Source organism: Mastigoproctus giganteus, chromosome 4, assembly GCF_048544385.1.
Source record: "Mastigoproctus giganteus isolate SK-2022 chromosome 4, ASM4854438v1, whole genome shotgun sequence".
Taxonomy (NCBI): Eukaryota; Metazoa; Arthropoda; class Arachnida; order Uropygi; family Thelyphonidae; genus Mastigoproctus; species Mastigoproctus giganteus.
Window position 1 is genome coordinate 172,075,666 of NC_143578.1, and position 25,402 is coordinate 172,101,067.

At 35.7% G+C, this 25,402-nt stretch overlaps 1 protein-coding gene across 3 annotated transcripts in view; it reads right to left on the minus strand.

Moving 5' to 3' along the window:
• LOC150087202 (far upstream element-binding protein 1-like) overlaps positions 1 to 25,402 on the minus strand; it is a 241,664-nt gene that overhangs the window by 145,056 nt on the left and 71,206 nt on the right. For all 3 annotated transcript variants that reach the window (XM_090373028.1, XM_090373027.1, XM_090373026.1), the window contains 2 exons: positions 11,703 to 11,874; positions 11,499 to 11,597 (listed from right to left, as the gene is read on the minus strand). In XM_090373028.1, the coding sequence (XP_090229154.1) occupies positions 11,499 to 11,597; positions 11,703 to 11,874 (271 nt within the window). The remainder of the gene's footprint in view (positions 1 to 11,498; positions 11,598 to 11,702; positions 11,875 to 25,402) is intronic.

Consider the following 25,402-nt stretch of genomic DNA (forward strand, 5'->3'; position numbering starts at 1 on the left):
CGGCTACTTTTAATTTATCAGTCCATGTCTCCCCTCAAGCTAGCAGTTTTCCGACCCACGTAACTCTGCCCCGATAGCATCAGCAAATATTCTTGCACTCTTTCTATTTAAGTGTATCCCATCCCCATAGTAGCAGTCTGTCCTGTTAACAAGCACAGGCCAGACTGAGAAAAATTCTACTCCGTGAGCCTTGCACAATCTCTCCAGGGCCGAATTGATTGACAAGGCTCTCATCATATACTCCCTCCTACCGTATCTGGGCAGAATTGCAGACACTTTCAAATTTAACCCTAACTCATGGCTGTTATTTTCAGCATTTACTTGTACTTGTTAAGTAATTCCACCGATCTCCTACTCCTACTCTTAATATCATTAGTGCTCTTAAAAGGTGATATCTGCTCTACGACGTCATCAACCTTTGCTCCTGGCAGACATACCCTGGTCCTGTTTCATCTATCCTTTTTGCACAATGTTCCCCGTTTCCCCGACAATAGAATCATCTACAACTAGTTAGTTCCCTTGGGACCAGCGCATTCTGCCTTGGGGGTTACCGCTGTATTGCGTGATGTTCAAGTGCAAGTTCTGGCATTGATGTGGGCAGCTGAGAGCTTGATGGGTCTTCGTGAACTAATGTTATTAGCAGTCCCCCAGGGTTCTGTGTTGGGTCCCCTGTTGTTTTCTGTATTTATCAATGATATTGATGCAGGCTTAATGTCAAAGTTTGCAGACTATACAAAGTGTGGCAGGGTTGATACTGACAGCACACTACTCCAACAATATCAACAAAAGTTGAGTAGATGGGCTGAGGGTGATAATTGAAGTTTGACATTGACAAATGCAAAGTACTGCATATGGACAGCAGTTACCCCAGAGCAGCGTTTCCTAACCTTTTCTTAAGTCACGGAACACTTTTCGTCTCATAATATATTTGCGGAACACATATTTATGGAACACAAATTTAGTTGGATCCAAAGAATTGTTTGCTAATATTTTATTACATACGATGCATTGTGCCTCAGGAGCATCTTTATTTCCAACACATGTAAAGCCAAAATGCAAATAACTGTCATCATACTTTGTTTTTCTTTCTTTTTTTTAGTAGGTTGCTGTTTTTTTCACTTCGGATTTTTGAGGAACAAAAGGTTGTGATTGTTCATCCTCACTTTGAAGTTTGACAATATTGTGTTCGTTTTGATCGACTACAGTTGCAATACTAGAAGTACTTGCTTCTCATTTAAAGGTTCCATTTTTCAACCACGTAACCATGGTCATTTATTAATAATAATATATCGAAATACTGATATTTATCAAAAAAAATTTATTCAAGGAAGTGAGTTTAGATATGATTTGGTTCACTTCCCCCTCTCCTTCAACCCGTGTACTATAGGCTAAATCTCATATGAATGGCATACTAGATCACCACATTGCTACCTTTTCGTATTTATCATTACCTGCACGCGTACTTCTCTATGCAAAAGCCCGCAAAAATAACGTGTTCCACGGTCTATTCGATTATTAGTGTATGCCAGTATATTAATAATTAAGAAAGAAAAAAAAAATATGATAAAAATTAAATGATACAAAAGTGGTGTACGAAACAAATATGCAAAATTTATTTATTTTATTATAATTATTAATCATGATTTTTCACAGAACACTTGTTGAGATCTCACGGAACACATTTTGAGAAATGCTGCCGGAGAGAGAGAGAGAAACATATCAATTGTGCAGTACTACACTCAGGGTAGTGGAGAATGAAAAAGACCTGGGGGTAATTGTGCAGTCAGATATAAGTTTTCTGAAAAATAAAAAAAAAAAAAACAGGCCGCCAGAGCAGCTTATTGGGTCTTGTCTACGATATACAGGAATTTTGCTAGCAGTTCAAGGAGGTGATTTTTCCTTTGTATAAGACAATGGTCAGGCCACACCTTGATTAGTGCATGGAGGCCTCAGGAAGGAAGGAAGTAGAGCTGCTGGAATGAGTACTGAGAAGGGCAATGAAATTGGTGAGAGGAACAAAGGGGTCCTCTGTGTTTTAGTCTCCAGACAATGCAAATTGCATTGTCTGGAGACGGCACCTTCAAGGTGATCTGATTGAGGTGCATAAGGCTTTAAATGGTTTGAGCAAGCTCAATGATGATGGGATTCTTAACCTTGCTCAGATTACACATTTGAGAGTGCATAAATTGAAATTTATGCCCTCTCAAGGGGAAAGACAGTTGTAGAACGCACATTTCCTCACATCCATTCTACAACTGTCTCAAGGGGAAAGACAGTTGTAGAACGGATGTGAGGAAATGTGCCTTTAACCAGCGGGTAGTTGATTGCATGAACAAACTTCCATCTGTCATTATGGAAGTTGATAGCTTAAATAATTTCAAGGAAAAATTCAACCAACTTTTAGAGTGAATGGTGTGAAATAGGTATTTTTTTTTTGGCTGATGCCGTATATGCATGCTTTCTTGTATCATATACCTTTACTAATGCTAACGCTACTGTTTTTCTCCCAACACACTAAAATAATGTTATTTCAACACTTACCTAATTTATAAATAAGTAACTTTTTACAAAAAAAAAAAAGGCTTGATTACTGCCTTTTATTAGTACCAATACTAACCAAAAAAATTATTTAAAATTGCAGTATGAAGCTCTAGTTAGACCGGTTCTGTGTTTGGTTAAATCGCCACCCTAAAGTAAACGGGCAATAACTTGATAGGCACAGTCAAATTACAATGAAGTTCTCTCTATAATGGTGTTTGCAAGATAATTGAGTATGTTGGTGGTCCTCTACTAATTTTTAATCATAAAATTATTTTGAAATTAAAAATTGCAAACTTATAAATCCGATATTGAAAAGAAGCATGGATATCCCCTGGAATTATCATTAGTCTTCTTATAACACCTTACTCTATATTTTTGAAAGGACTGTTTTGTTTTATTATAGTTAATACCTGGCCATTGGTGATTTAAGCTGTTATTACTAAAACCTCACTGGTCATGCCAAAACAAAAAGTATCACTGAAAATGATTCTTTCACCAAGACTTAGAATTTGTAGGAGATATATGGATGCGAGAAAACAAGCTTACACAGCATCAGCCATAAAAAAAAAAAAAAAAAAAAAAAAAAAAAACTTTTCACACACCCATTTGTACAAAGTTTGTCCAGTTCTTCCTTGAATTTATTTAAACTATCAACTTCCACAACAACAGATGGAAGTTTGTTCCAGCAATCGGCTACCCGCTGGCTAATGGTAAATCTCCTCATCTATTCTACAACTGTCTTTCCTCAATTTGAATTTATGCCCCCTCATGTGATTAATCTGAGCAAGAGGAAGAATCCCATCAGCACTGAGCCTGCTCAGCCCATTCAAGCCTTATACACCTCAATCAGATCACCTCGCAAGTACCTGGTCTCCAGACATCGCAATTTGCAAAACTTAAGCTTTTCTTGGTAAGAGTACCCCTTTGTTCCCCTCGCCAATCTTGTTGCTCTTCTCTGTACTGATTCTAGCAACTCTACATCCTTCCTAAAATGAGGAATAAGGCATTAAAACAAATTATATATATAAAAAAAAAAAAATAGAACATGTGGTTATTTCGACCGTATAAATATAGCTAATAAATCTACTATAAAATATTAAATGACTAATTCAACTTTGTATAAATATAATATTACATCAAATGGCTGAAGATATAATTATAAAACATTTTGATTCTGCTGCATTTTCTGGTATTAAAGCTGCTAAGCTGAATACTTTGAATATTTCAATACACAACTTATATTGCTAATTCTTCCTTTTCAACTGTTTTTGTGTTTTCCAATTTTCTCAGAACATACAGCCTCTCCCCTCCTATTTTAATAATTCTTCATTACCTCATCCCCACAATCAGCAAGGGATATTTTTATTATGTAATGCAATCCTAGATCAGTGCGTGGTCTCAACTTTTTTTTGATCGTGCACCCTATTGTTAGTAAAAAATAAATAACACTCACCCCCCCTGATATACATATTTATTTATAAATTATATATGTATATGTATACATATTTATAAAGGATCACCAATAGAATTCAGGGCAAAAATATAAACTGAAATAAAAGTAGATGATTAAAAAACAACCATACATTAGAAATTAATAAACACTATTTTTAGTGCAAGTAGTGTGATTGAACATTTTTCATTATTTCTGGAAATCTTGGTTTGACATTTTGTGATACAAGGTCTGGTTCCAAGTTGTTTATTTCCATACTTAGTTTTAATGGCTGTCTCCTCACAGCCATTTGGACCTAGCAACCTACCTCACACAGGTAGGTAGGTTCAAAGTGGAAGAAGAGTAACATTTGCTGCACTTACCAAGTCATGGTATTCATTTTTAAATCCTACTCACCAATTGTGCACAGGTTTTTGCTGAAAAGCAACTTGTAAATTTCCATCTTCCCTTATGTCAATCAGCTGTTCTTGAGCAGTGATCGGAAGGTGTTTAATTTTTTACATTTTAAACAAATAGATTCAAAACCTATTGATATTTTTCATTTGGAAGATTTCAAACAGACCAGAAAATTCTGATTCCAATTTTTGTAAGTGTGAAAGTACAATAGTTTTTATGAGTTACACATTAATACACACACTTTAGGCAATAAAATCACAATGATGAAAACAATTCCAAACATCCTTTTTCTAAATGAATTGCTTTCAAAAAGCAGTTACTTTCTCACATTATAACAAGTCATCTTTACCTTGAAGGGTCAGACTAAGTGTGTTAACTTTTTCGAAAATGTCTGCTAGGCAGCGTACTATTGACAGCCACTTCTCGTCAATAAAACTGCAAATTTGGAACCCTTCTCTTTTTCTAAGACAAAAATTCATAAGTATCTTTAAGTTAGACAACTCTTAAGTACTCTGCCACGAGATAACCATCGAATCTTTGTGTGGTATGAAAGATTTACGGTTACTCCCCATCTCACTACAGAGTATTGTAGAGATTCTACTATTTAAAGGTCTTGTTTTTATAAAATTGACTACATTGATCACATCTTGAAGCACTTTACATACTTCTGGCTCCAACTTTTTTGCTGCAATAGCTTGCCTATGGGTGATGCAGTGAATGAATTTCACATGTGGTGCTATCTCAATAACCATGCCCTTGAATCCTTTTTTTTTTCATTCCAGGCAAAGCAGCCGCTTCATCTATAGTCATATTCAAAGAGTTTCCCATAAAATATTGTTTTTATTGAAGTCATTTACTGCTGAGAATATATCTTTTACAGTGCATCTTTCTTTTAGTGGCTCACAAAAAGGTAGTTATTCGTGTATTTCAATTATTAAAACAGAATCCACCATATACCAAAAGCTGAGACATGTTAGAAACATCCATACTTTCATCCAACTCTAATAAATTTCACACAGCGTAACTTGTTCTATTACTTCTCTTTAAATCTTTAGCAATTCTTTCTATACATCTTCCAACAGTTTTTGCTGACAAAGGAATGGTTGTTATTGTTGTTTGGTTTTTAGGAGCATTAGCAACTAAGACCATATTGCTCTGGGGATATGCGGTGGTCATTCCTGACCTTTCAGCATCCTCCGTATTTGGTTGGCATAGGCTCGAACCCCGGTCTAATCAAGAAGTGTATGCTATGCACTGTTGCCCCTGACCACCTGGCTATGGAGGCACCTCAACAACAAAAAGGAATGGATTTTAGTTTGTCAGCATATTGTTCCCCATATATTATTTCAATCCATTTTTTACTGCAACAAGAAGAACAAGTGTTTCCCCCAATGCTATGTGGCTTTTTGTCTTTCACTATTAAGAAACCTCAAGAGAAGCTTTAAACATTTACCAATAAGTCTGGTGAAATTCTGTACAGTACTGGATTGAATATTGCATGACTTCAAACATCAGTGAAAAAATTGGATGGCTTTTTGTTGTTCTGGATGCTTAGTTTTTAAATGTCTTGCTGATTGTGATGACTTCATATTATCATTAGCTAATATCTCAAGGCACAATAATCATATTGTCTTAAGATATTAGCCAGAAATACAATTGACATGGTTAATTGTTAATGATTAAGGGTTAATGATAATGGATATAAATCCAAAGTTTTATTGATAATTTAAAATTTTGTAGACAGCTTCCTATTTCAGTATTATATCAACATGTTTTTAACCTCAATGTGGTTAACGAAGATCTCACACTAGAAGAAATATCAGCCCTCACTATTTTCTCATTGGTCGTTTTTGGTAATATCAGTATCATCTTCAATCTGAGGTTTATTTGAAGAAATCTTTTTAAGCCACCTGTCCATTTTGTGAGGGCAAGTCTAGTGAGAAAGATTTAATTTGTGAATTAACTGCAAACAAAATTTTTATGTACTTTTTTATTAGAACATGTCTGATTGCATATATAAAATATTAAAAAAGATTAATTTATTTATTTATATATATATATAAATACAGTAATACCCCAAAGTTACGCAACAGGTGGGTCCGACGAGAATCGCTTAAGTCGAATTCGCGTAAGTCGGGGTACAACTTTGCATATAAATTGTTTAATTGGGACCAAGAACTAACAAAAACACTAGTTTAGAAGAAAAATTTAATAAAATTGCAGTTCTTTATACATATTAATACAAAATAGGTATTAAAAAAATAAATCAGTTACGTAAAAAAGTTATTTCGATGTCGATGGCTTCATAAAATCTAACAAATTCGTCTGGCGACATAGCGCCTTTTTGTTTTCAGACAGAATTTCTTCATAGCAAGCTAATAATTTTTTATTCCTTGCTTTGTAGCTATAATGCATTCTTCTTTGGAGTGTTTTCTAAAATTTTTAAGCCCTTTTCAATTGAGCTGAGACCTTCTGTCAAGCATGCAATTGTCGTGTGCTTTTCTGGTGGAACTGGGTCTGAAGTGTCGGATACTTCAGTGACGTTTTGCTCACGCATCTTTATGAGCTCATTCATTGTCAGCTCCTGACAATGTGAATCCAACAGCTTGTTGATGTCATCACCATTGACTTCCAAATCTAATTGCCTGGCAAGATTAACAACTTCTTCTATCACATGAGTGACATGATCAGTTTCTGGCGTTGTTTTTGCCTCGTTTTTGAAAAAAAAAAAAATGGACAAAGTTTCTTCCAGACACCATTCAATGTTTTTTTGTGAATTTCATTCCAAGATTCTTCAATGATTCTTACGGCATCTAAAACATTGAACTAAAACTTGCTGTAACTGGCACAGTTACAGCGAGTTTTAAATCGGTTGAACCAACCGTTACTAGCTACAAAGTTTTCATCTTTGCCCGCCTTCCCAGCTTCTTCTTTCAACCTCTCAAAAATCAACTTAGCTTGATAGCACACAGTGTTCTGATCGACTGGACAATTCTTCACTTTTACTTGATTATCGGATACACCATAATTTCAGCATTGTTTCCATCTCAGCAATAATACCATGACATTTACAAATTATGCTTGAGTTCAAGGATTGAGCATTTTTCACCGCTTCGAGAATTTTCTTTATCTTTTATGATTGTTCTTACTGTGGATTCCAGTAGCTCAAACTTCTTTGCCAATTCATAAATTTTCATTCTGCTATCAAAATCTTTGATAATGTTAAGTTTATCATTCCAAAGATATCGTTTTCCTTTTCTTACTATGTGCAGGAGAATCAGATTTACTGCGTTTGAACGACAGTTTTTTTTAAGGGTTTAGAAAACGTATAACAAAACAATCTTAACTTTTGTCAATCGTAATTGTGCACGTAGAGTTCGCATGAAACACATCCAATGCGTATCACAGCAAGAGAAACACTGAGGGTCGTTTTTCATATGCCATTGATATATGGCTCAACTGATGCGATCCATTTCTCTCGTGAAAATGTTGTAATTTTCAACAAAAGTTGAGCACGAATTCGAACACACACATATGACAGTTGGAATACAAATTCTTGTATATGTGTGCAGCTCATGCGGCAGCAAAGTTGAATTTTGTTCATCTTTCGCTCTCACTCTCTGCCGTCGCACCGTATATCGATAGCATATGAAAAATGACCTTGAAGATAGTGAGTTGAATTTTGTTCATCTTTCGCTCTCACTCTCTGCCGTCGCACCGTATATCGATAGCATATGAAAAACGACCTTGAAGATAGTGGGCAGCAGTGTTGCCAAACGAAAAAAATCACGAAGCGCATAAGTCAGGGTATTACTGTGTACGTATGTATGTATGTGTGTATGTATGTATGTATGTATGTATGTGTGTGTGTGTGTGTGTGTATATATTATTTCATTTATTTTTGAAAATCTAAAATCTTACTATAATTAAAAAATAAATATCAACTGATCACAGATTACTACATGCACCCCAATGCATCGCCTGGCACCCCCACATTGGAGACCACTGTCCTAGATAATACAACTATATACAGTAGACTCTCCGTTAACCGGAATTTAAACAACCGGCAAAAATCTTGGAAATAGTAGGAAGTTGAAAAATTAAAATGATATATATTAATTTCTAGATAAAATGATTCAAACTCGACACGCCACTTTGCGTTATGAGTATGCGCATGCACATCCCTCATCACGTTTGTCTCTCACTCCCGACAATTCACTGTGTAAATATACCGGTTGATTTATTGTTATTCAAATTCTGTTTTCTCTTTTGACCCCTAGTATGCCGAAACAGGTAGAGTAAGTGTAAACGTATGCTTACCCTCAAGCAGAAGATGGAAACATGCAAGAGGCTTGAGAAAGGTGAAAGTCGTGCAGTGCTCATGGAAGAATTTAATGTTGGCTCATCAACAATCTATGACATTAAAGCTCAGTCTCAGAAAATAAAGGAGTTTTATGCCAAACTAGAGAGTGAAGAGAAGTGTCATACCCTTCATACACCAAGAATGGAAATGCTTGACCAGGCCCTGTATGAGTGGTTTTTGCTGAAAAGATACGAGGGTGGTTGCATTTCTGGACCCATGTTGCAAGAAAAAGCGAAAGAATTTAATGAGAAAATGAAAATTGAAGGTAAGTGTTCATTTTCAAGTGGCTGGCTTGCTTGATTCAAGGTTCGTCATGGAATCCGTAAGCTGGATTTGTTGGGGGAGCAGAAATCGGCTGATTTTCTGGCTGCAGCTTCATTTCGTGAGGTGTTTAGTGAAATAGTGGGGGGGAAGGGGGGATGACTTGACCTCAGAACAGATTTATCTGGTGGTAATGAGGAGGTAGCTCATGGGTTTAAGCAAAATAAAGAGTGTGTAACTGTGCTTGTTTGTGCAAATGCATCAGGAAATCATAAGCTAAAGCTGTGTGTGGTTGGCAAATTTGCTAAACCAAGGTGCTTTAAAGGCATAAGTAACCTTCCCATACATTATCATGCACCGAGTAACAGTTGGATGGACGCAGGAATCTTTACCAAGTGGTTTCATTATTCGTATGTCCCTATTGTTAAAGAAAATTTATGAAAGAAAGGATTACCAGAGAATAGTAAAGTTTTGTTGCTCTTGGATAACTGTCGCGTGCATCCTCCTGCTGAAGAGCTAGTTAATGGCAACATTTTCATGTGTTATCTTCCAGCTAACTTCACGTCTGATCCAACCAATGGATCAGGGGGTGATGCAACATAAAAATGTTTTACAGGTGCGACTTCATGCGGAATATGACTAATTTTGACGGGACAATTCAGGATTTTCAGAAGAAATATAACCTCAAAGATGCTATCTACACTATGAGTTATGCTTGGGACTCGGTGAGAAATGTTTCAGATCAGAGGTACCAATCCCCATGGGTACTGGTTAACCGGGAGTCTACTGTATAAGGTTTTCATCCCAAAATCCAGAAAGGTCTGATCCCAAGATTGCAGTTTTCATTAGAAGTTGAACGCATTATCTGATTTGTTTATAAAAAAGGATAATGCTGTAAATAACATTTTGTATATACATAAGAGAACTGGGAAAAGGAGTTTACAGAGTTACCACTAATTTCACACTTCAGATTAATTTTGTTTGTTTGTTTAACTATTACAAAAAAATAATACTGAATACATCCTCATTCAGATCCTCTATTTAAGTTTAGAATACTATTTTTTTATTAGAAAAAAAAATGAATGATGAATATGATTAATAAATGATGAATGCTGAACTACTCATTAGCAGTTGTTTAAGAATCTGACATACCTCACATTTTTGTGAATCTCCTGTAATTCTCAAAGGTTTATCATGTGAAGTTTGCTGAGGACTATCTTGAATTTTGACAGGACCATTCTGGATTTTCAGAAGAAATATAACCTCAAAGATGCTATCTACACTATGAGTTGTGCTTGGGACTCTATGAGAAATGAAACATTACAGGAAATGTTGGAGAAGGTTGTGCCAGCTGTGATATTTGTGAAGTCCTCCTCTGTTGATTTTGAGGAGTTTCCAGGGAATAATGCAGCTGTCAATAGCACTGTTTATGATGAAATCTGTGACGAAATGAATTTGCCTCAAGTTGAAGTTGACGACTGGCCTGTTGTGGATGAAGATATACCAGTAATTCACACTGAATACGGAAAACGTTATAGAAGCTGTTGTGAATCACGGAAAAATGAAAGTTGTAGAGGAAGAAGAAAGCGATGACGATGTGTGTCAGGTGGAAAAAGTATCCTGGCAGAGAGCTACTGCAGCATTTGAAACTTTAATAGCTTTTGCAGAACAGTAACCCTTCTTCACTTAGCAGCATCTTATGCAGCTCCACATCATGCATAACTTTACTGTCTGAGAGATGTAAGACCTCAAAGCAAGGTTTGTTCATTTTTGAACAATGCTGAAAGCAAGTTTGCAGCACAACATCATCTACTGATGGAGATCCAAAACCATCTACAGAACCTCCCAATCCTGTCCCAGCTACATCAGCTGATCCTGACTATCCTCATGCGATGTCTACCCAGTAAACTCTACCTACTGCAACAGTTTTGAGTGTGTTTTTTTTTTTTTTGTAAGTTACTGTATTCAAAAAGTGGTTTCTATAATAAAACTCAGTTTCTTTAGTAAAATTTGTCTATGTTTGTTTTAATTTTCTAAGTATTGGGCTTAGTACAATAGTCAAGTATTTTTTTTAATACTAACTCTCAAGCAGCCAGAAACTACAGTTATCCAGCATCAACCAATCCCATGGGTACCTGTTAACTGGGAGTCTGTCTGATTCCAAGATTACAGTTTTCATTAGAAGTTGAACACATTATCTGATTTGTTTATAAAGAAGGATAATATTGTAAATAACATTTTGTAGTAACATAAGAGAACTGGGAAAAGGAGTTTATAAAGTTACCACTAATTTCACACTTCAGATTAATTTTTTGTTTGTTTTTAACTATTACAAAAAAATAATACTGAATACATCCTCATTCAGATACTCTACTTAAGTTTAGAATACTTTTTTTTTATTAGATAAAAAAAAATGAATGATGAATATGATTAATAAATGATGAATGCTGAACTACTCATTAGCAATTGTTTAAGAATCTGACATACCTCACATTTCTGTGAATCTCCTGTAATTCTCAAAGGTTTATCATGTGAAGTTTGCTGAGGACTATCTTGAATCAGTACCATTTTGACTCCAGTTCTCTCCTAAAAATAATATTTAAACATTTAGTTAACTGCCAATTATTGCTAAAAGAGAAATTTGAGGTATAGCATTTGTTCGCAGCTTACATATATGCAAAGTACAATTACCTGCAAATTACGTATGGTTTCTCCACCTTTTCCAATGACTAACCCTACTTTTCCGCCAGGGATCATAACTTCAAACATTGTGTGGCCATCCTGGATATGATTTGAATCTGCTGGAGGAAATGGAGCAGCACCGCCACGGGTAATAATCTGATTAAGCATGTCTTTCGCTTTCCTGAAATTTTCATTTGAATATCATTACTCTGATTTCTTTAATACAGCCACTAATTTGAAATGAGCATTATAAAATAATTTTTAACAGTATTTAGAAGTGATCTAATTCCAGTTTGTCTGTACCATAAAGCAAAACTGTAAGTCCTGATTATCACACAAACGTATGGTAACCTACAATTAATACCAATAAAAAAAATTGTTTAAGATAAAATACAAAACAAGAGATGGAAATTAATGTATAGAGGGGCAGGGATACATATAAAGTTTTATTTTAGCTGATACCATTTCTTAAAAAGAAGAGCTACTGCCTGAAGTGGCAAATCAAAGACCATTCAATAAAAATAATGGGAATAGATATAATGGTTTTGTAGCAGTCACAGCACCCATATATAGGTAAGCTATGGTTCATTAACCTGCAATAAGAAAAAATATTTAAGATGACTATTTCGTCCTTAATGCTACATATTTTTAAATACATCTTTTAAATAATTTAATGTAAAGTAGAAAAGAAAACTATGGTCTTTTGCCTAATCCTGACTATTGACTAGGATTTCAGTTAAAGCAGTAAAGTAAAGATTAATATACATGATTGTGTATATTAATCATTAGTAAATTAATAAGAGGAGTTTACCTCAATATAGTACGTGGAACACTTCCGTATGATACCCTCCAGAAATTAAAACGGAAAAAACGAAAAAATCGACAACTTACCGGTACATTAAAGTAAAATATAAATAATTAAAGTAAAATATAAATAATTAAATAATCAATTTAACACAATTCAAAATCAATTCAAAACAATTAAAATTCAAATGAACGCAATTAAACGAAAATATTCAAAACGATTCAAAAATCGTTTTGAATATTTTCGTTTAATTGCGTTCATTTGAATTTTAATTGTTTTGAATTGATTTTGAATTGTGTTAAATTGATTATTTAATTATTTATATTTTACTTTAATTATTTATATTTTACTTTAATGTACCGGTAAGTTGTCGATTTTTTCGTTTTTTCCGTTTTAATTTCTGGAGGGTATCATACGGAAGTGTTCCACGTACTATATTGAGGTAAACTCCTCTTATTAATTTACTAATATTATTATCAACGTAGAACATATTGAGTATTTCAGCTCTGATTCATACTATCTAATTAATCATTAGTAAATGTTACGTAATAACACTGGCAGCTCTTTACTGCTCCAAAATCCTAGTCAAGTGTCACGATTAGGCAAAAGACCATAATTTTTCTTTTCTACTTTATATTAAATTATTTAAAAGATATATGATATGAAGAGAATGAGTTTGACCACATTTAGCAATGTCTGGTGCCTTTCCAGAAATTGATGTTATTTAGTTACTTCTTAAATGTTTCACAGTTCCTAAATTGCATCAGAGTAGAGTATGTCTTCATTGTTTAATCAGTTGCACTTTTTTTTTTAGCATGCTGATATTGGGCATCACAAACACTTCTTGGAAATATGTAACAATTTCTTGGACATTTATGTGATGAATTCGTATTTTTTACTAACTCAGCAAAATTTCACTTGGTATCACAACTGTCACTAAAACTATTTCCACTTTCTCATCTGATAATTTTGCCATCATCATTTACTTAAAAACCACGGAGTGATTATTCACAATAAATGTAAAATTATATAAACTGTGCAAGTAGGAATACATTATAAAACAACATATACAATTTCACCCCCTAAATGATATAGGCTGATTGTGGTAGTAGAATTAGAATTTCGTAATTTTTGATATCATCCTCTGGAGTAGCTGTATTCATTGAAGTAAAACTGTTCACTCAGTGCCATAGTGTTTTTTGATTAATTAAAAGAATAACCAAGATAAATCACCAATTCCACACAATTCTCACATCACCACTTTACAAGGAAGTCATGATTTAGTTAAAGGGATTTGCCAAGTAGGCAGCCAGCATGTTACTCATACTGCTGAAAAAGATCACTTTGATGTTTAGAGGCAAAAACCAAAAAAATATTAAACTTAGCAAAAAAGCAATTAGATTTTTTTCTTTTGGGTATTGTGTTACATAGTACTGATTACAGCAATTTAACCACAGAGCTCTCATCAATATATATATTTTTATTACTATTGTTGATCTGAAATGGAATGATACTCAAACATTATCTGTTCATTTAGCAGAATACCTGTATAAAGAAAATATCTTCAACAATTTGCCCTCCTTTTTATGTCTTCTTAAGAATATTATGAACCCAAAAATAAAATAAAATACAGTAGTCTGTTGTCTGAGTTCATGACTTGCATCTGACTTTACTTCTCTATACTTGCCTAAAATTTGCAAGGCTGCCAGTCAGAACACTGGCACTCGGCTTCTGCAAATTTATTTAAATGATGAGACTGATATACGGCATGTTTCATTGTTTATTTCACAGCTTGTTATGATCTCTCTTTAGATAGGAGGCAACCACTTTTAAATAAATGGAAAAGTAACCTTTGGCAATGCCATTTCTTTGAAAATAGTTAATACCGGAGCATCTTGTTGCAAAAAGCAAATGTTGTTGTTGCGAGAAGTAAGACCATTGCATTAACAAACAATTTAAATTGTGCAGGCTGCCAAAGCATTAAGTTTTGTGATATCAGGCCACTATGCTAACATGATCACACAACTTTGAGTGATGAACTAGTTGAGCTACTAGGTTTCCTCAAGTTAATGAGGCCAGATGGCTTTAACAAGATGGCCTGACATCTCACACCGCCAGGGCATCAATGGATGCCATGACTGCTGTATAACAACTGTGACATAAAGCAACTATGCTAACGTGATCACGACTTTTCTGACTGATGAACTAACTAAGCTATAGGTATCCTCAAGCAAATGGGACCAGATGATTTTAACAAAATGACTCAACGTCTCACACAACCAGGGTATCAACGTGCACCATATGACTACTTTTCATAGTAAATCGTCTACAAGAATGTGACATTTCTTGACCTCTAAGGCTCCAAAGACTTGTCAGCATGAGACTTATGGGAGCACATAAAAAACAAAGTGCAACCACATCAACTGCACAATATTGAAGAGTTGCAAGAAATTTGTGAAGAAACTGGTGGAATCCCTTTGGAGATGCTATGTTGCATCATGGGAACCATGTGAAGATTAGAAGAATGCTTGCACAGAGACAGAGGTCACCGTTTTCAAAAAAACAAATGGCACGCTAGCTACTTTAACATGATATTTTTGCAATTTAGCAAATACTAATTCTTTATTTAATTATTGTTTTTAAATTTGCCTATTTTCTCTGCTTCACCCTGCAGATACAGCTTTAAAGGAGAACGTCTGATGGAACCATGTGGCCAGGAGGGAGAGTGCAGTAGCACACACTGAATGAACCGGGGTTCAAGGCCATGACTGCTAAATACGATTAACATTTGTATTGATCGATTTATTGTAAAATCTCCACTGACCTGGTGGTCTTGCCAAACTATAAAAAACAAGAAAGACGAAAACAAAAACTAGCACAAATCCAATAGTAAAAAAACTTTCAGGTGAGAAACCTGAAAAATAACAGAAAAGTAACAAGGGCAAATTACTGAGGATACAAGTAATTTGGCAAAATAAAAGATTTTGCCAATAGCAATGTTGGGAATATAAAAACAAATACAGAAGTTGGAACAATGAAACACTTTAGTAATCCAATGATAAAAGAGAAAAAAAAAAAAAAAAATTAAAAATGAACCCTGTCAGAATCAAATCAGTTCTCCTCAGAAAGCTGCTAGATCCATAAAACCAACACTTTTTAAAACTCAGACAACCAAGTACAAATGTGACTTATTTGAATGGCAATAGCTTTTATATTGTGTAGATATAAAAGTAACAGTATTACAATGAGAACCAAGAACTTTTCCTGATCAAGAAAAATGTTAATACTGAAGAGGTATATAAAATGAAAAACTGCACAGGAATACTAAATTAATAAGTAAGGTAGAAACTGAGAATAGGTAGAAAATAATTCCATCGTAAACCAGGCGTAACAGCAGTATGAAAATACAGTAAGCACCGGTTATAGTGATCACTGGTTGACAAGAATCAGCTGCTTTATAGAATTAAAATTTCAAAGAACCAATTCCAATCAACAATATGTACTACACTTTCATAATTTATTAGAATCACATCTTTGGTCATAAGTATCAATTTTGAATGCCTGGGATATTTTTCTACATTTCTGCAGGTAACAACCATAAAACAATAAAAACAATTTAAAAATGCAAAAACAATAAAAATAAAATTAAAAACATCTGTTGCCAAAGCTATGGCAGCTACACGTGTTTCACAAGCTACTAAGCAGAATTTTAGTTATTGATTTGAAATTGTTTTTCTTTTGATTTAAATTTAGTAGTGTAAAGTGTTTTTTTTTTTTCTCCTGATTAATTTGGTGTATTTATTCTTTACTTGGCCTTTGTAACTGCTTAGAAATCTGCAGTCAGCTCCTGCAGGCATTGTGTTGTATCGATAGGAATGTCTGAATTCTGCCATCATTGTTTTTATATTAATATAGTAGATACTGGAAGTTTCTACGTAACTTGTAGCAGTGTAATCAGTATTAGAAAAGGATTATAAACTATAATTTATAGCACTAACTTACTTGTTTTAATAATTTAACTTTATCACATATTCCATAACGTAAGACATTATTCACAGAGCTTTTAGTCAGTGATTTGGCATAGATATAGTACTGCTAATAGCTCGAGCGAGAATTTGAATCGGTAAATTTATTATCTATCATAACTATTTAGAATCTACTACCAAGGGTAAAGGGAAGGGTTTTGCTTTCATGAAGGTGACTGTGGTGGTTTCAAACAGTGTTTAAATTCTATATAGTGGGACCAACTGATGATGTTACCAATAGCAAATTCTAAATGGGAAGCATCCAAGAAATTAATCTTGGAAGCCATTAGGCTTTTCATACAAAATAAGAAATGTCATTCAAGTTATAGGCTTAAATGGAGGTCACATGAACTAATGAGACTCTGTGCAGAGAAGAAAAATGAATGTCACGCATATAAAAAAAAAAAAATATTCTTGTTTATACTCAGGCATGAGCACCAGGTCATTGGAATTTAGAATAAATCAATCAATACAAATGTTAATCGTATTTAGCAGTCATGGGCTTGAACCCAGGTCCACTCAACGAGCGTGTGCTACTACACTCGCACCCCTCACCACACAGCTATGTCAAGGAGCTCTATCTCGGTCATGATTTCCAACTAAATACAGTTTAACAATGAAATTTAATAATAAATAAATTATCAGGCCACTCAAGCCTATGGTAGATACAAACTAGTCTCTAATTAATTCACAAAGGAGGTTAGACAGGTGAAGGCAGATTACAAGAAATCTTTGGCAAAGGATACAAAGACTTCTTTACTTATGTAAACTCTAGAAGGAAGGGGATGAAGCAGATTGGTACACTTGATATCGATGGTTCTGCTGTTAATGATCCTGCTGATGTAGCTGACAAACTGAATGAGTATTTTGCATCTTCATTCACACATGAGGAATTATGTACAGAAGGAGGCCAGAAGTTTATTAAACTCTAATAGGGAACTAATTAACTCCGTATCACTGAGAACAAAGTGGAGGAGAAATTGTTGAAATTAAACATAAAAAAAGGCACCTGGGGTGGGATCTATCCAGGTATATTAAAGGAGACAGCAAAGGAAGTAAGCAAACCCTTAGCCATAATTACAAAAGCATCTTTGGATTCAGGGGAGGTCCCCACAAACTGGAGATGTGCAAATGTATCCCCAATTCACAAAAGGAGGATCAAAGGATAACACAAGTAATTACAGATTTGTTAGTTTCACTTCTGTTCTGTCGAAAGTAGTTTTTTTTTTTTTTTTTGGAGCATTAACAACTAAGGCCATATTGCTCCAGGATATGTGGGGGTCATTCCCTGACCTTTCCACATCCTCGGTATTTGGTGGTGACGGACTCGATCTGGTGAAAGTAATGGAGTCGCTGGTTAAAGAAGCAATGTAGGATTATCTAGCCACAACCACTGTTATAGTTCAGACACAGCATCGGTTCATTAAGGGGTTCAATTTGACTGGATACTACGACGTAGTCACAAAGGAACTGAAATTTGTTAGGCATACGGCCTAACAAATAATTTTGATATGATATAGTCATCCCTCAACTTGCACAGGGGGTTATGTTCCAGGGAAAACACTGTGCAGTCCGAATCCATGCAATGTGAAAAATAGTTTATATGACATAATGAAGATTCTGTACCTGTACACAAAATGTGATCCATCAGCTGAAATAACGAACTTGTATTTGCTGGAAGAAAGGTTACTTTCATATTTTGGTGCAGAACAGACAAATGTGCAGATTGACTGGATGTATTAAGGGGCTTAGAGGGGAACAGGTATCCCGTGTGTTATCAGACACTCAGCCTAAATGGATCCAATATCTCTCTATTACAGAAGATTTAGGAGAAGTCCGGTTGGCCTGCCTCCCTAAAATCCACTCATGCACATCTTCTCGATGTTAAGCCCTGTTACGTCACTTAGGTGGCAACGAACGTGTAAAGTGGTCCTCTTCAAGACGCCTGGTCAGAGTGAAGAGGAAATGACCAAACCCTCCAGAATATGACATCACGACAAAACAAATGGCCCTCAGTCCCCAGCAGCTTTCACTCCCCCTCTTACGGCAGCGAGAGGATCAGAGCAGAAGCAGAGGGTGCTAAGAATCTCTGAGTATGACCAGGCTGCCATGCACGGAAACTGAACTTGGCCTGTTATAACGCAAGATCACTCATTGGTGGTGAAGACAGTATATCAGAGCTGAAAAAGGAATTAGAAAATGTGAATTGGAATATCAGCGGTTTGGCTGAAACAAGAAGAAGAAATGAATCACTTATAAGTTTTTCAAGTGGAAATCTTCTGTACACCAATGGAAACAGTGAAAGGAGTGAAGGTGGAGTTGGCTTTCTGGTCCATAAAGATTTTAAAAACAACATTTTGGAATTCAAAAACACATCACCAAGGGTGTCAAGACTAATACTCAAGATTTCTAAGAGATACAAGCTAAAGGTTATAATGATTTATGCACCAACATTGAGCCATAATGATGAAGAGGTTGAAGAAATGTACACCGTAATTGAGTCTTCTAGATGAGCAGAAAACCCACTACACTGTTATTATGGGGGACTTCAATGCTAAGGTTGGAAAAAGACAAAACAGCGCAGAAAGGGGAACAATAGGAAATTTTAGAATTAGTGAAAGAAATGAAAGAGGTGAAAGACTTGTGGAATTTGCAGAATCTCAAGGACTGTCAGTAATGAACACTTTTTTCAAGAAAGGAGTGAACAGAAAGTGGACATGGAAGAGTTCAAATGGATTGTTGTTTGGTTTTTTTTTTTTTTTAGGAGCATTAGCAACTAAGGCCATATTGCTCCAGGATATGCGGTGGTCATTCCTTAACCTTTCCGCACCCTCCGTATTTGGTGGTGACGGGCTCGAACCCCGGTCTAATCAAGAAGCATGTGCTACGCACTGCTGCTCCTTCCCAATATTATGATTTTGAAGAAATCTTCAATATTATGATTTTCTTCAATTACTTCTTCAATATTACGATTTTGAAGAAAATATATGAGAGTGATACCTCCTTTATTAGACTAGACAAAGACAACAGGAAATTTAAAATTGAGAAAGGAGTTCGACAAGGAGACACAATATCTCCGAAGCTGTTTACTGCTGCCCTTGAGGAAGCTTTCAGAAGATTAGAGAAAGGAGTCAATGTGAACAGAGAGTACCTAAATCATTTACATTTTGCAGATGACATTGTGGTCATAAGCCACGATCCCAAAGAATTAGAGGTAAATCTTAATCAGTTATGCACACAGTTAGTAAGGATTTCGGACTAAAGATGAATATGGCTAAAACAAAAGTAATGATGAACAAGTATGCCACAGAAAGGGACATAATGATTGAAGGAACAGTAATTGAAAAGGTGGAGTCATACTTATCTGGGACAAATTATTAGCTGTAATAATGATAAATGGCTGGAAGTCAAGAGAAGAATAAATTTTGGATGGATGGCATTCAGGAAATATAGTCACATACTGAAGAGCAATATCCTAGTTTGTCTGAAACGTAAAATAATGAACCAATGTATACTCCCCACCATGACTTAGGGAAGTGAAACTTGGGCACTCACCAAAAGGATGGAAGAGAAGCTGAGAACTACACAGCAAAGAATGGAACGAATTATATTGGGAATCAGACTGTTAGATAAGAAGAAAAACACATGGATTAGGCAGAAACTCAAGTAAAGGACATTCTTATCAAAATTAAAGAACTAAAATGGTCTTGGGCAGGACACATAGCTCGAAGACATGATGACAGATGGACTAAAAAATAACAGAATGGTACCTGACAGGAGCTAGAAGAAATCCTGGAAGCCAAGGCGGAGATGGATAGATGAAATTCATGAGTTTGTGGGTAGTACAGTCGATTCTGGTTATTTGGGACACATCAAGACTAGTGCATTTTGGCCCGATTAAGTGGCTGCCCCAATTATCCGAAGTTTCATGTAAATAGTTAAAAATACAATGCCCCCCCACCTAAAATTGGTTCACTGTACAATAAAATCACGTTACGATGGAGTCACCATTGTAAATTACCTTTCGATCAAGTTTGTGAATTGAATTTTAATTCAATTAAACAGCAATTCTAATTAGCGAAAATAGGAGGAATATTATCCACAGGCTATAAAAGTAAAGATATATTAAGTACAAATTTATCCTTTATTACCTTACCAATTAAAAAATTAAATGATACGTGAAATTCGGAAGAATATACATGATAATCGGAAGAATTAATACGTACTGTAATATGTACATACGAACTAGTTGACATTTCTGTTCACTGACATTTATTGGTGGGGGTTAAAATTTAAAACAGTAAAAAGATAAGCAATCAATAACAAAGAACACGGCACACACAAATTGCAAGTAACACGATACGCGCAAGTGAGAACGGAGTAACAAATTATGAAGCTTTAAAGATAGGAATGAAGAGAAGATTCTGAAAAATATTTTTTTATATGATTGAAGATTCCAAAGAAGTGTAAACACATTTCAGCACAACAACCAACAGAATTCCAGCTGTCGGTATTACAGCAAATTCAATAAGATCGAGTTTACTATCCGTTTATGATAGATTTCACTAACACAAAAGCCCAATAAACAGGTGACTGCTAATTGTTTTTATTGTTTTATGGTTGTGACCTCCAGAAATCCGACCGAACTGTGTGGTACGGTCGGAGACAATCTTAGGGTAATCTTCAGTGCTGCGGTCTGCTGCCCCGATTAAATGGCATTTTGTCCCAATTAAGCAAAGTAAACTCTGGCTATTTTCTCGATTGGGTTCTGTTTTTTTAAGATTTGTCCAAAATAAATGGCTGCCCCGATTAACCGGTGGTCCAAATAACAGGAACCACTGTAAATGGATGGCCAGTGCTCAAAACAGAAGGAACTGGAAAGTTGCTGTAGAGGCCTTCATCCTGCAATGGATTGAAAATGGCTGATGATGATGATTGTCAAGAATGAGCAAGATTTTGAATGATATGTTCTTCTTCATGCAATATCTTTTTGTTTCAACACAAAAGCAATTTAAACACCAATCCTTCAAGATTTTAGCTATCATCCAGGCTCTTTTGCTCAATTTCCAATGATTTGGTAAGGGGCTTTTTGATATTCCTTTAAAAGCATGAGGATTTTCTGACATATAAATTAGAAACATTTACACTTAAAGTCACCCTTTGCATTGCTACATAAAAAGTGTTAACCTATCTTTTGCAGCTTTGAAACCTGGGGTGGTTTTCTCTTCTTTTAAAATGAAAGCATCCGACTGGAGTTTGTGGGAGTTACACACATCATATATGACAAGAATGTAGATCCCTAAACAGGCACTCAGAAGATATTCATTATTGTGCAAATATAGATTTGGATTGGCAGCAAGATCACAGGCTATCAGCTCATACTTATCTGGAACATGAGATGAGTAACTGCACCTTGCGAGATCTGCCTTTACTCTAGAAATCTCAATATATCTATCTTTAAATAGAAATGGAATGCATCCAGGTATTACAGTTCTATTAAACGAGCAGTACCATAGGTGCCCAGAGATAAGCGCAAACCCATAGTTCAAAGGTGTCAAACCTAAGGCCTGCGAATAATTTTTATACAGCCCACGCAGAAAGTGAACTAAAACAGCATTTTAAATTTTGTTAATTATTTCAAGAACAGTGTACATTTGATACTAAAATAAACGGATATATTTAAAGACTGTGGCACTCATTGCAGTGAATATGTGAGAATGTTGCAGTTACGGAGCCACAGTTGGTGTTGTGGATTCTGTATTTTTTTTTTTTTTTTTTTTTTTAATCTGTTTTGCACCAAATATGCACATGCCAGAAGGTTGTGTATACAGTGAAACTTCCCTTTAACGGACAGCCATGGGGAACGAAAATGTGTCCGTTAGAGACGTCCGCTAACAAGAAGTCTGAGGGAGAAAAAAAAAAAAGAAAGAAAAATCGTTAAACGTTTAATGTAAAATTAAATTAAAATATATACAGATTTTGACCTATATTTTTGTAAATAATATACATACAATTGTGCTGTGCATATTATGACTTTATCTTAAGAAAAATATATACAGTAATCACTTATTTTCTTCTGCACCTTCTTCCAACTGATAATTTTGTTTTCAACGTTTGTTTGGAGTGAAGAAACCATCGAAAGTCCTTCAGTATCTTCTTCAGCAGCGAAAAACATTTTTAAACGATTGATTTGTATCAGCGCTTCTTTTTTCATCGGTGGTTCGTCGTTAATATGTTCTTCGACAGAATGACCTCCTTCCATTTCTTCATCCTCATGAGGAACTTCTTGAAAAATATCGATGATAATGTCGTTGATATCTAGAGCACCATCTTCTGTAGTGAGGTTCCAGTCTATATCTTTGTAGCCAGGGTCACTTGTAGTGGAAGTATCGTACATTATCAATAGATGTTGAAGTTCTTGTTCTTCTTGGTCCTCCACATTGCTGTTCACAACTTCAATTTTTGCGTTTGAGAAGCCAGACTTTACAAAACAGTTCACGACAGTTTGTTTTCTAATTGCAGTTACTGAAGAGGAAATCCACTGAACTGCATCTAGGATGCTGAGTTTCTTTGCAAGGTCACTTGCACATGTTACCTCGTTCATGTTTGCAATGAGATGTCTTAAAACACGTTTTCTGTAGTGAAGTTTAAAATTTTTTATTATCCCTTGATCCAAGGGCTGACACTCTGCAGATGTGTTTGGTGGCAGAAAAACGATTTGAATGTTGGACAATTCAATGTGTAGGTGAGATGCAGCATTATCCACGAAAAGAATAATTTTTCTCTTTTGACGAATCATGTTTTGGTTAAAGTGACTTATCCATTCGCTCCTGATATCTCGTGTCATCCACGCTTTTTATTAGACTTCCAGTCAACATTCAAAAGATTCAACTTTATGCCCTAATAACGAGGACTTTGTGGTTTTCCTATAACAAGTGGTTGTTCAAAGTCTCCCAGCATATTTGTACACAATAGTACAGTCAAGCGTTCTTTAGAAATTTTTCCGCCCTGGCACTTTTCGTTTTTTAGACTCATTGTATTATCAGGAAGAGCTTTAAAAAACAACCCTATTTCGTCACAGTTGTAAATACCCTTAGCTTCAAAATCACAACATAAATCTTCCAATTTGACAGTCCACTCTGTTACAACCCCAGTATCAACAGATCCACCTTCACCACTTACGGTTTTCCAAGAAATTTTATGCCGAGTTTTGAACTTGTCTAGCCATCCCACAGAAACTTTGAACTCATTTACTCCCATAGATTTCGCAACCTCCAAAGCCTTTTCCCTAATAATAGGCCCATTAATGGGAATTTTTTGGCACGTTCGCGACAAAACCACTCATACGTAACATTGTCAATTTGAAGTCCAACAGTTTTCGGGAATGATTTTTGAACCTGATCATTTCAGTGTTGCCAAAATTGTTTGAGCAGTTCATTTTTTTTCTTTAGGATGTCGCTTACCTGCGTCTTCCCTATTTTGAATTTTGCAGCGAGATTGCGAACACTATTTCTTTGCCGATCATACGCATTAATGAGTTCGACTTTATCTTTTAAAGTTAAATGTTTACGAGAAGACATTGTGCACTTCACACGACACTGAACAAAACTGAAAACTGAAACTGAAAAGACGAAAGGCCAACAAAATCCCCCCCCCCCCACACACTGAATTCATCAGAAGTTTTACACGTGCCTTAAAATTCTTGAAAAAGGGTTTAGAACCGCGACGTAAACCTTGATAAAATTCAGAGAATCGGAAATAGAAAATAAACACACGATTGAGGCAATACGTGGAAGAAAAGTTCCTAGAAAAAGGACCGTGAGCTCTCCCGCAGTCCGTTGTGGGGAGATCAAATTAAGTGCTAATCTAAACGAAACAGTGCAGATTTCCTGTCCGCGTCCGTTACAGAGAATGTCCGCTAGACAGAAGCTGCAGACACGTTAAAACCAATAGAGGTGAGTTGGGGAATTTGAAAATGTCCGTTGTAGAGAGAAGTCCGTTAACAAGAGGTGTCCGTTAGGAAAAGTTTCACTGTATATCAAAGTGCTATCAAAATGTTCCATGATTCCAATTATGATGTGCCTTCTGCTTGACCTTGGCGGCTGCACAAAAATGTTGAAGTTATGAAGCCATAGATAAAAGAAACAGAATTATGAATTCTGTTTCTTTTATCTATGTTTTGTACAAATATGTGCATGCTTGACCAGAAGGTTGTACACAGGGTGTCTCAAAAATACACGGCATAACTTCAGGAATGAGTTCCTCATATGTAGAATATAAAAATATTTTATATCAACACAGTTCCGGAAATGCTTGATTCCAGAGTTATTAACCGGAATGTCTGGTGGTTTTCCACTCCGACCATGTACTCAAATCAGGAGCAAGTAGATATGCACTTTATGTACGGTTTTGCGGACGGGAATGCTCTGGAGGCTCGTCATTTGTACTAAGAAAGGTTCCCAGAACGAAGATGTCCAGACAGGAAAACATTTGACGCATTAATGAGTTCGACTTGTCCATGTTCACAAAGGCGGCGAGGGATAATCGCCGCCTTTGTGAACATGGGACCTTTACACCTTGTGCTGTCGACAGTGGACAACCAAGATCTATGACTCCTGAAGTAAAGGAGAAGATTTTGGATGTTGTGCATGCAAATCCTGGAATCAACACACGCATGTTTGTTTTCTTGGCGGTGCAAACAACGAGCCTCAGAGCATTGCCCCCCCCCCCCACCGAAACGTACATAAAAGGCATATCTGCTTGCTCCTGATTTGAGTACATGGTCGGAATGGAAAACCACCAGATTCTGTCAGTACCTTGTGACGAAAGAAATCACCTGCAGGAGATAAGACATTCCGGTTAATAACTCGGGAACCAAG